The sequence below is a fragment of the Calonectris borealis genome, chromosome 1 (genome assembly GCF_964195595.1).
Source record: "Calonectris borealis chromosome 1, bCalBor7.hap1.2, whole genome shotgun sequence".
NCBI lineage: Eukaryota > Metazoa > Chordata > Aves > Procellariiformes > Procellariidae > Calonectris > Calonectris borealis.
The window spans coordinates 152477743-152490030 of NC_134312.1; the positions used below are offsets into that span (position 1 = coordinate 152477743).

The following is a 12288-nucleotide window of genomic DNA, read 5'->3' on the forward strand; positions in this document are numbered from 1 at the left end:
CCCACTAATGAATGGGTTTCAACCTGGGGGCATCGCAAGTGCCCTTTCTTTATGGCTCTGTGGGAAAGAGGACTTGAACTCCCTCCCTCCCTTTCGCCATGATGCGCAGGCCCCGAGGCCGGGGCCAACGGCTGCTCCTCGACGGTTGGTCCGGGCCGGCATTGGAGACGGGCCACAGAGTTAGTCAGCCTTCCCCCTCCCGCCGCTACCCCTTCGGGAATCCCGGCGGGGCGGGGGGCTGCCGCGGCCGGGAGGGACGGAGCCGCCCCTCACGCCCGCCGCCTCCCCCTCACGGCGCGGCAGGGCACGGCGGCAGGACGGGGGCGAGGGCCGCAGCGGCAGCCCCGCGGCGGCTGAGGGGGCGGCCGAGGCGCGGCGCGCGCGCTCCGCAGCTGGGCGGCCGGCCGGCGCGCGCCGCGCTCCAGCTGTTGCAAGGCACCGCAACACCCCCCCACCCTCCACCGGCACCCCCCTCCCCCTCCCATCCCTGGCAGGCAGCGGCCCAATGAGCGCCGCGGCCGGGTGCCCCGCTGGCCAATGAGGGGGCGCGGGCGGGAGCTGCCAGCGTGAGGGCCGGGAGGCGGGCGCTAGGCTCCGCTCCGCTTGGCTGCTCGCTCGCTGGCGGCAGCCCGGTCGCGGCGCGGTCAGAGCCGTCCGCTCGCCCTCCTTCCCGTCGCGGCGGAGCAGCTCGCCTGCCTCCTCCTCTCCCCGGCCCGGCCCGTGCGTCTCCGTGGCGGCGGGGCTCGAGCACTGCTGAGCGCCAGGCGCGGCGGCGGCACCACCACCACCATGGCGGTGGAGGAAGAGGGGCTGCGGGTTTTCCAGAGCGTCAGGATTAAAATCGGTGAGGGCGCGGGGTGGCGGCGGCTGGCAGCGGGCGGGGACCCCCGCTGGAGCGGGCCGCGCCGGGCGCTGGGCAGCGCCGGTGCGGCGAGGCACCCGGCGCCGGCCGCTCCTTTGCGCTACCCTGCGCGCCGCGTCCCGCCGGGGGAGCGGTTGCGGGCGGCGGGGCGGGCGGTGCCCGCGACCCGGCGGGGCTCCGCGACGGCTCAGGCCGGCGGTGTGGGGCCGGTGGGGAGCGGCGCCGTGAGGGGCGGCCGGCCGGTGCCTGTGAGGCGGCCGGGTGCCGCGGTGACAGGCCGGCAGCGCGGTGCGCGTCCGGCTGGGGAGCAGTGCCAGCGGGAGTCCGGGCAGCAGAGAATATTAGGCACATTTCGCGATTTTCTTTCCTTTTCGTTGCTAAGCTATGCGCTAAAAGTTTGAAGGCGGTCACCGTGTGTCAGTGGCAAAGCCGGTGCAAAACCGGCCAAAAAGCGGCTGTAGGAAGGAGCCGGTGCCTCAGCCCCTTGCCTTGGTGAACGGGGCGGGCTGAGGCTGCTGCTGCTGCTTCACGGCTTCCTACGACTCGCGTTTGGAGATGCACTTTTCTTCTAGCTGTTGATCGGGTTCCAAACCACATTATTAGAAAGTAAGCGACAGATGTCAGCGTGCAGATTAAACTCTCCCTGGTAGAGTTCTGAGTGTGCCGGCTGGGAGGGAAATCCCTCGTTTCCGTAACAGAATCAAACCCGTATGCGGAGGGAGCGGTTTGCCTCGCTTCGATGGGGCATGGTGGCGGGGAGCCTGGGGGGAATTGGAAAAGTTTAGTGCCGGACTCGCAGTGGTGGGTACTAAGGGAGTTGGGCTTGTAGCTTCCTATTAACGCTCTTGAAAAATCTCCTCTTGCATATCCGTGCATGTAAAAGCAAATTTGCAACCACCAATTGTCATGTTAGATAAAACTGCAACTTGAGTTTGCATAGGAAATCTCATTAATGGATAATGGCCTTAGAATTTCAAAGGGACCATTGCTAGGATCGTTTCCTTATTAATTGTTAGCAGGTAGTTTAGTGATAGCAGACTTTAAGAAGTAAAATTTTATGACATAAACTAAAAATTATGTATTGATTCTGTGTTCTTTTATACATCCAGAAAATATATTCAGTAGGACTATGAAGTCAGAGACTTGTTTTCTTGCTCTTTTCAAAGAAGAGAGAAAAAAAAGAAAGTCTCTTCGCAAGGGAGAAATTCAGATACCATACAAGTGGTGCTATTGCAGGTTGGTGACTTTTAGTGAAAGGAGTAAGAACACATCTCACATATAGGATGATGACTCTTGGGTGGGGTTTTTTGGGTTTGTTTTGGTTTGGTTTTTTTGAGAAGAAAGCAGTGATGTTGTCATACCTAAATGGTTGATGTCACTAGATTGTGGGAATCTTTGAGTGGTAGAAGAGATCGAAGATAATAACAGCAGCAAAAGATTGGAGATTAATCTCATTAAATCATGGACTGAAGTTAATGCTACTGGTGACTTCAGTTATCGGAGTCCTCATCAGAGCTAAGTGTTTGATTAATGTGCAGTATTGCAGTAAGGATTCCTGCTGCCTTTTAGCGTGGATAGTAAAGAGGAAGAACTGGGTGCATCACTGGTACACCGGTGCTTCACTTCTGCCTTCTAAGCAGAAGGTCTTTAATCAGTGAACTGCAAGAATCATGCCAGGCACTTTCTGGAGCACCGTTGCACCCAGGCTTTCTACGCTAATACAGCAGAGGGCGATAATAAGTACGCATAAAAGAGAGCTCTTTCCTTCTGTTCACTAGAAAGTATCTGAAGGCATATTCATCAGCTTTTGAGGCAGGAGCACGAGTTTCTGGGATTTGTTTTCGAAAGTTAAATACCTTTCTCTAGCTGACAATCTTTTGTGAAATTTGTCAGAAAAATAGAAGTGGCAGGATTGCTCTGATGGCTTGAGGGAGTATTTCTAATCTAACAGGCCTTGTAAAGCAATCCTGATCTTGAAGAAGTTGTATATGGAGGCTTGTAGACTCCCTGCAAAATAACACCTGTGAGTGGATTCGAAAGGAGACAGTGAACATTGGAGGGACACTACTTTTGTCAGCTATTCCCAAGAGTAAGTTTGTTTGTCTTTTGGCAGTTTCCATTCGCTAGTGTCTTGTAGGTTTCCCTCTTCTCTAGTGTCAGGAGGCTTTGAATTTTTTATGGGTTAAGGGGTGACTTATTTGAGGACAAAGGGATAAGTCATTTCCCGTCTTGATTTGCTTTGACTTATCATGCTCTAGAAGTGGTCAGTTCTATTCTTTGGGAGGTTGTTTTGTGGTGAAGCTCTGATTGATCTCTGACTTGCAGATATTCTGTGCTTGATCTGCTAAAATGTTTCCTTCTCTGTAGCACCTTTGCTGGCAAATCGCGAATGGGGGCACTCATATACAAGTGTGCCTCGGTGTAAATCTCATGAAATGTAGGACTGATGCTTTGAAGAACCAGTGCAAACACACTGTGAAATCAGTGTGGGGCACCCATGGTGGCGTGCCTTTCTTAAGAGAGAGGCTGATGCAGTTTGGGGGCTTCAGGCCGTGCATAACATCTGGAGCCTAGAGATGTTTGAATGCCCTAATGTAATGTATTGCTATGGCTGGGTCTTGTCCTGTATTTCCAAGAAGCTGTAGGTAAATGAAGGCATTTTCTACTGCTGGTGTAACTTGCTCTTTTGAGTCTGATGGGTTGCACAGAATCAGCTGTATTTAGCTACGTGAGTAATTATATCCCAGATCTCCTAAATGCTTCCCCATTCTGAGTAGTGTTGCCTCCAGTCATGTTTGGATTTGGCTTGAGCCATCTGTTTCATCTATTGAAAATGTGAACCCTTGAGCTTCTTAGGAACCTGTGTTTCCCTCATTCAGTTGCACTGCCAATGATGTGCCACTTCCAAAAAATGACTCATTGAGATACTGAAGTTGTGGAGCAACGATATGAACTCTGTCATTGTGGATAGCAGTGTTAAGAGGAATTGTTACTCTGGTACCTCTTGTCCAATTTCTGGGTTTTTTTTGTGGTTTGTTGAATTGAAAGAACTCAATTCCTGGCTACTTCTGCTCATGGCCGTTGCAAGGAAGTAAGATACAGTAAAAACAAAAAAGTAGTATCTGTGCTAATGAATGCACTGTTCAGATGTCTATTTGAAATGGATTTATTTTGGCTTCCCATAACTGAAACTGTTCTCCTCTTGTCTTTTTTCCTTAATTGAAAATTATTTTTACCAGAATCCCTTATACATAAACAAAACAATGTGTCATGTAAGACTAAACAAACACTTCCTATAAGATTGCCACTTTGAGGAAGTGTGCAGTGCTGATATTTCCATGAGTCAGTGTTTCAAAACCTGAAAGGAAACAACATAAGGCTCTATGGCTGATGATTGGCTGGAAAACCTACAAAGAGAGTCCTTCTGCTTGACAACATGACTTGTGTTGTACTGTTAATAATATTTAATAAATATACTGTACTTAAGTGCTACTTTTTTCCCTCCTTAAATGGCATCAACTATTAAACTTCCAGTTGAAAAAATAAAAGCTCATATTCATCATTTCTCCTGTGGAGGACTGTATACTGGTTAGGAGAGAACTTTCTGCCAGATTTTACTTTGTGAAATTATTTACACTTGAAAATTCTAAAGAAATGGCTCATTTGTGAATTCTCACTGTAAAGTAACAAGCTTTCCATGTCCCTGAAATCTAGTACTCTTGTATCAAGAAGTATGAGGCTCGGGTCTAAAAATGTATTTTTCTAGCTGTAGCTGGGCTTGTCATAAAGGTTAAACTGTTCCACAGTTTTGGAATAATAATTAGACCAGAGGATACTGCACATCAAGAGGCTGCCAGGGGCACCAATATAATGAGGAGGACCCTTTGCGCATCGTTTTGTTGACCTCGGAGATCATAATGGTCCACTCATACATTGTGAGGGCTTGTCACAATTTAAGGCATTCATAAACTTCTAAAGCTCTTTTATCATCCTTAGAAAGGGCCAGGGATTGATCTTTTGCGGTTACAGGTGTTGAAGTCATAGTCTAAAATGTGGGACTTCTGACAGCATAGTCTCTCCTTAGCACTAAATGTGATCAAAAGCATGAAGTTGTGAAATTTTTGTGATAAAGGCTGGCTACTATCTCATGTGGGTTGGTGCTCCACTCACAGCTTATCCCGTTCAAAGGGTAAACCCACCATTTTCTGAGAACTCAGAAGCCTCATTTACATTGTGACGGTCCAGTTGACTAGATGAGGATTGTTGGTCTGTAGACTGTGCTGTCTCTCTGACTCTTAATTTTGCTGTGCCTTCTTTACTAATTCATACAGAGCTATGTAGTTTAAGACATTGCGAAAGCAATTGAACTTTTCTTTGGGAAACTGAGAGTCTTAGGTGAAGTCAGGCAGGGTATTTGCCTAAGTGCTAGTATACTAGTGTTTAAGCAGGTCGATTGCCAAGAGAAGGTATTTACTGCCCTTCCACCGTTAAACTTGATACGGAATAAATGTTTGAGAGATGCCTCTCTGCATTTCTGTAAGGTTAAGAAGGAACTATCTTGTCTCTGACAAACTTAGGGCCTCCCTTAAGCCTAATAATCCTAAGGTTGATCAGGGAAATCCATTTTGCCTTGAGAAGATGTCCCTTTTAATGTTGTCTGTTGGGATTTAGTGCCTTGTCTTAAGTGGTTACTTGTAGAAGTAAGTACGACTAAAAATGCTCACTGCATAATACTGTAAAAGGATTTATTCCCATTTAAATGGGGCATAAGGTTGTTGAATAGATATTTTTAGAATGAGATAATTTTTCCCAGGTACCTATCTATATATAGATATATATAATAGAAAGTAATTATTTAGGAAATGTAAAATGTTTCTTATAAAGATAACAGTGACTTTTCTAGTGTTTCAAAGTTAGTGGACCAACAAGTAAAGGAAGGGAAAAAGAGTTATTTGCATCTCGCCCTGAAAATGTTCAAGACTTCTCGAGATCATTTCTGCACGTTAAAAAATTAACAAGTACAGCTTAAACTGATGTTGCGTAGGTAAAATAAAGTGGCAACTTATGTTGTTATTGATTGACTGCAATGCTATTTAAGGCCTGAGTCTGACAGGCTGTGGAGGGTGCAGAATAGATTATGCAGATTTTTCACCGCTGGTTCAGTATTTCAAACTCTGCTAAATTTGGTGGTTGCTGTGTTCTGACTGACTTGCATTCAGTGTGCTGAATAGAAAAGAGCTGCTATTTCTACAGGAGGAGTGCTGTGACTGTTCATGGACTGCCAGGAACAGCCGTGGCTGGAGCAAAAGTAGAGGCCAAAGCATAGTTTCTGCAAGTGAGAGGAGGAAACAAAGGTAGCAGTGGAAAACGCTTCAGTGAACTTAATTTTGAAGAAATGGAAGATGCTTGTGTTTGGGGCTGCCAGCTTGACATCATATTATCCATAACTTATCTTTCTTTTAAGTAAAAAATGATTCATATGTGAGAGTGGAAGCCAATATGACTTGGCTTTTAGAATGCATAGAGGTAAATTCACAGTAGTGAAACTATTCAGCAGATCTGCTCAGAGCCTCTGATGTCAGGAAGCAAACTTTCTACTTTTTTTGTCCTCTTTTGGAATTAGTACATTTGAAAAAGTGTTCTCTAATCTCTCTCATGAGAACTAATAGTGTTTTCCTATCTTCTCATTGAGGTGATTATCTCCTGGTCAAAGTACCAAATACTCTCACATGAGGACATTATGTAAGTGCTGGATGTCTTAGCTTCGCAGTTTTTCCAGAAAATGCTTTTGAAAACTTTTCATTGCATTGAATTATTCTTCAGATTGGTCGATGGTTTTTTTTTTTGTGATTTTTTTTTTTTTTTAAATTTTTATTTTACTATTATTGATTGAAAACAAATTTCTATTTCTGAAATTACTGGGTTAGGTAGATCCCAATATTCGCTTCTCTTCCTGTGTTCTTATGTCTCTGTTCTGCCTGATGCTGTTCTCCTCCATGTTTCACACGTCGTTTTGTGATTCTCTTTCCATAGGTGTAGTCCAAGGCATGGCTTCATAATGTGCTAACCCAAGTTAGTAGCTTGTTGCTGCTGAAAAGGCAGGTCTTGCTTTTCCCCTTCCCTACTCATCCTGCTCCCAGCTATGAAACACTCTTCGCACCTGCCACCCCAAACACACCTCCTGTTGACTGACGCTCCTCTGCTAACAAAAAAAATCCAGTTCAATTTGCAAAGCAGGCCCAAAGAATGCAACTTATTTTTCTTGTTAGGTTTAGTTTTCTTCTATTTTAGTGAGCTGAATCTGTGCACTCAAGTGAACGTTAGAACTGTCTATGGATAAGTATCAGGAGCTTGACTGGGAGTGTGCATGTGTGGGAAATCAGATGGAGGGGACAGCAGGTGCATCCTCTGCTTTCATCTCTGTATACTGGCAGTGTCATGAGACTGCTTGAATCTTTGTACACTCTTCAGTCCGCTCCCCTTCCATAGTACATGTTTTCTTGATGATGTTGTATTTGTTAGTTCCGATATATACCGGCTCGGTCAGCTGCTCTGGAGAACAAATGTTAAAACTCCAGTGAGACCACCGAGAGGATAATCTGACAAACTAATATATCTATATTTCTGACCTTTCACCTGAGAACTACTTGCATCTCACACTCAGTTCAGGAGCCTTAGCTGCTTGTGAAAGTTTAGATGTTTGGTTGTTATTAATTGATCAATACTCACACACGCTGCCCTCCTTCTCCATTATACACTTGTCTTCTAAAGCTGAGGCACCTTATGTTGATTATGATGTTTATGCTTAAACAGAACCCCCTCTCCCATTTCTTTGCATCACAGCAAGATTTCTACTTATGCAGATATGCTGTCAAACACACTGTTTTCATATGAAGCCATTTGTTGCACTGATGCTCCCATTTAAGGAAGACTTTCTCATGCAAACACTGAAGGGTGTTGTCTACAAGAAGATTAGAAAATACAATTTAAAAAAACCTTCTAAAATACCTTTGATAGTATACATTAGGTTAAAATTCTTAGAGCAGATAAACACTATAGACTGCAAATGGACCTTCAGGTATTCCCTCTACCCTTTCTTAGTCTCTGACTGATGAAGCACTGACTGATCTCCATTACAGGAGTGTAAATTGTGAATAATTCTGTTGAAGCCAATAGTTACACTTCTGTGAGAGCCAAATTAAGTCTTTTAGTAGCTCATGTAGCAATTTTGCTCTTGGAGGGGGTGAGGGAAAGGATGAGGCAAAATCCACTTGGGGTTGTTAAGGAGTACTTAATACTTCTCATGTTGTGACGATTCACTTGTGAGAAAACCCTCTGCAAACTGGTGTGTTTGGAGAATAAATCTTACAGTTTCCCTGTATGAGAGTAAGAAGCCTAGAATAAAGACAGAGGGTTGTAGTCTTTGCTGAATACTATAAAAGATGTAAATATCAGACAGTTATATTACTCACAATGATTTCAGACCGACAAATGTTCAGCCAAATATGTAGAAGAAAAATTAATGTTTGTGTGTGTCAATGGACTATTAATGCGTCTGGGGAGCAAGTCACCTAAGGCATATATTAATGCACTAGTATGTCTTAATGTTGTGTTTTTAAACCTAGTACCAGAGGTTTATCTATTTTGTGGTTAAATCAAGGAGAAGCTTGAGATATGCTTGGAATTAATAACAGGTTGTATTTTATTAAACTGAAAAGCTGATCATAGACTTGCACATTCTGAATAGCTCTCTTACCTTCTGATTTTAGTAACATTTATTAAACCTTACAAAGTATCTGTTCTTTAGCAGTGCCTGCTTGATTTCTTCAGCATAGTGGACTGGTGACTGAATTTAGGATCCAGCTAAAAGCTTTGTTTTGGAATAAAACCAAAACAAATCTAACTTCCTTCCTCTCCCATCCTAACCTCTACCAAGGGAAAGCAACTTCCCTGAAACTTCACATGTTGTTTTCCTCCTATAGAAGACTTTCTGGGTGAAAGTTTTGCAAAATGAGATGTGAAGTTTCAAGATTATGAAGAACTGGAATATTTTTTTCCTATTTTCATTTCTTGAAATTATTCATGGATCATTGCCAAGTGTAAAACACTTTAAAGATTCAGTGGGAAGTTTGAGGGCTTTGAGGTTTTTTTCCCCTTTTCTGCCTGAAAGGGAAAAAAGTGTGGTGTATCTGTATTTTTGTGGTCTGTTGGGGAAAGAACAAAAATTTTGAAGACTTACAGCCTGGTCTGACTTGCCTGACTTCTGAGGTTGATTAAGAGTTCTGCTCTTCAGTTTTCATTGCAGACCTCAGAAGTCTTTATCTTTTTTCTACCTGACTAGAGACTCGTGCGTTTGCTTGTTATTATCTCTCGGCGAGTGCTGGAGCACAATGAAGATCCCTTCATTAGCCCAACAGCTGAATCTTACTGTTCCCTACCTGCTGGGGTGTGTAAATGTGTGACTGCATTGCCATTAACTAAAACGCATTAGTATGATATGATAGTAAGAGGGACAGTGTTTCACTTATTTATGAATGACTGGTAGATTTGAACAGGTAGCATTTGATGCAATGTTTAATTTGCATAAATATTAATGTACTTTATTTTTATATGCTGGTAGTAGGTGGACGAATGTGAGATGAAGTGTCTCAATTTTGCCACGTGCAACAAATTCATGAAAAGCCTTGAAGTTGGGAAGAACACCTATTTCTGCAATAATGGGAGGAGGGGGAATTTTCTATTATTGCAGGTCTGTGTTCCATAAGATGCATGCTTAAGCTTTCTTTTCGTCTTTTACAGTGACCTTAGGAGGAAATACACTTTTCTGTTTCTTACTGTACTTGTTACTCAGAGATTTCAAAATCTGTTTGAAAGAAGTTTGTGTTGAAAGGCCTGAGTTTGTGTTTCAGAAAAGGAACGTGAGACGTTGAGTTACATAGGGAACAGAAGGGTATTTGAACTTGTGAAGGAGTTCTGTTTCCAGGGGTTTTAACCAAGAGTGGTTAACTTTTTAATTTATTAGGAGCAAAGTAGGAGCAAAGTTTTTGAGTGACTGATAACTTGTTTTTTTAGCAATTTACAAATTTAAATTCCCATTCAATTCCAGTTACACAGAAGGCATGTAGTATAAATCAACTTTACTGTTTTTGATTTTCCTTGCTTTCAAGTTTCATTCAGCTTTAATATTCCAAGTATTGAAAAACTGACGATCTGAAATACTTTATTTACAGTTGTGCTTCTGTTATGGCTGCTTATATAGAGATCTTATATTTAGAAAAGCAACTCCAAAAAACAGATGCACTGATGGCTCCTTAAAAATAGGAGAGAGGGGAAGAAGTTTATTTTTGCTACTGTTTCCAATTTCTTCTAAAAATATTTCTATTTACAAATTGTTTACAGCTACTCACTTTTGTTCAAGAACTCTAGAAGAAAACAGTTAGTGGTAGCCTTTTACAAGGCTTTAGTTGATTCTTGCTTGTATTTCCCAGCTGGTGTTAGAGTACATCTGGAATCTATGAAATTCCTTTCTTTGTTCCTCATTTCCTGTTCCATTCAGTACTACAGTGTGGCATTCTGAAAGCTGTTTCTCTTAGTATCTTCTTCGAAGATGTGTGTTTTAAAGCATTTAGTGAGTTCTTAAAGGTGGTTATATGTTCCTTGTGTTTAACAGTGTAATTGAACTGTATCATGAACCTTCTCAGATCTTTTGTTTTGATATTTCAATGAAAAATAGTATCGTTGATTTTTCTGGCGGTCATTCAGCTTGTAGAATTGTAGGAAGGAGGGTGGTAGAAAGAGAAGAAAAATCTGGTAGATGGTATAAAAGCTCCCTTTCTTAGTCTCCCTCTCTCTCCCCCTCCTCCCTCTGCCCAGGAACAATCACCAGTTTGTAACGGAAAATGAGATCTATTTTCCAGGAGACACAGGGTGTGACATCTTACAGTTGCTTTTAGATTCTGGTTTGAAAAGCTGGTGACTGCTACAGAACACGTGAACACAACCTTGGAAAATTGATCTCTGACAGTATGACAATGTGAGAGTTGTGTGCGTCTAAAACAAAACCAATCCATCCATCCCCTCCAAACCAGCAATGTTTGAGTTAGATTTACCGGTTGGGATTGCACTGTTGCAGATCCCTAATAGTCACTAAAAAGAGAGGGGATGCACTGGTCTAACGGAATTGCTCATATTTTTCGCAAGACTGTGTTTTGTTCTAAGAACAAAACATCTGAAAAATTGTGCTTTTATGAATACTTATGTATCTGAGTGGCTGGCCCAAGTGTTCCAGAACAAATGGAAGTTCTTCATAGTCCAGTGGTTGGCTCCTCTGTTGTTGTCATTTGCCAACTGTGAGTGCTGTTTCTGAGATCATAGCTTTGCTCTCTACATGCTCTCTGTAGTCATGAAAGATCCGTAGTGGTACGATACATGTTCAAAAGCTTCTTCACAAAACACCTGCTATTAAGATGAGGCTTGCATTATAAGCATTGTTTCTTCTCGTTATAAATGCACTAGCTGTTTTCCCTTCCATTTTTGAATTGTGGAATATCTCTGAAATGGCAGCATTTGCTCTCATGGAGAAATATTTAGGGAATATTAGGGAAATATTTATCTTATTTTTAGCTGCCTCTTTTAATGCAATTTAGCAGAGAGAAGCAACGAATGCTAGCGCTGTGAGACCTGTCAGTCCTCTACAGGTCAGATTTTCAGATCTGCTGGCTCCAGTTGCTTACCTTCTTTTGACTTTTTTTTTCAGATGTTCTTAACAGAAGCTGTGTAATTGATTACATTAAAAGGATTGTACATATGCGTAGTTGCACATTATATTTATTCCATGCATTATAAGGAACCCAGGGGAAGTGCTACTTCTTTCCCACAAGGTACGCAAAAGTAGTGGCAGAACTGTGAAACTCAGCAGTTGTCTGAAATTTGTCTTTCAGCAGATCATGTGGGTGCAGTATAAGATAGCACACCTCTTTTTATTTTCTTTTTTTTAAAGGTTCTCGGGTCCTCTGCAGTTATATAAAAGTAACAGTACTGCTCAGTGTGGCTGAGAATTGGGTAAAACCAAAGTTACTTTGCTCTGTAGGTGGTTATTGTTACTTCAAGGTTGTATTGTGCTCTGTTTCAGGGAGGCAGTAAAGATCCTAGAAAACTTGCACCTGCTCTGCTCAAGTCAGAGAGGAGCTGTGCTTCCATAAGTTTTGTGCCCTGCATTGACTGTCAGTAAGGTCCTTGTCTTGATCTATGCAAATTCTGAGTAGCCTAGACCAAGTCTGGTCCTAGAGATCTCCTTCAGACCATGTTTCCCTGCAGCACTGGGACATTAACTCTCACCTAGTTCACTTCCTGAGATCAGGGGGAGTTGCATTTTGCCTCCATGAACATAATGGTTAAGTTCTGACTTTTGTGTAAAGTATTCCCCA

General features: G+C 43.0%; 1 protein-coding gene across 3 annotated transcripts in view; it reads left to right on the forward strand.

The window, feature by feature from the left end:
- Nucleotides 1-602: 602 nt before the first annotated feature.
- RASA3 (RAS p21 protein activator 3) overlaps nt 603-12288 on the forward strand; it is a 135491-nt gene continuing 123805 nt past the window's right edge. The window contains exon 1 of one of the 3 annotated variants that reach the window (XM_075136519.1): nt 603-844. In XM_075136519.1, coding sequence (XP_074992620.1) covers nt 790-844 — 55 coding nt within the window. In that variant the 5' untranslated portion in view covers nt 603-789. Of the gene's footprint in view, nt 845-2862; nt 2952-12288 lie in introns of those variants that run through there. The other 2 variants (XM_075136512.1, XM_075136528.1) reach the window with 2 other exon arrangements.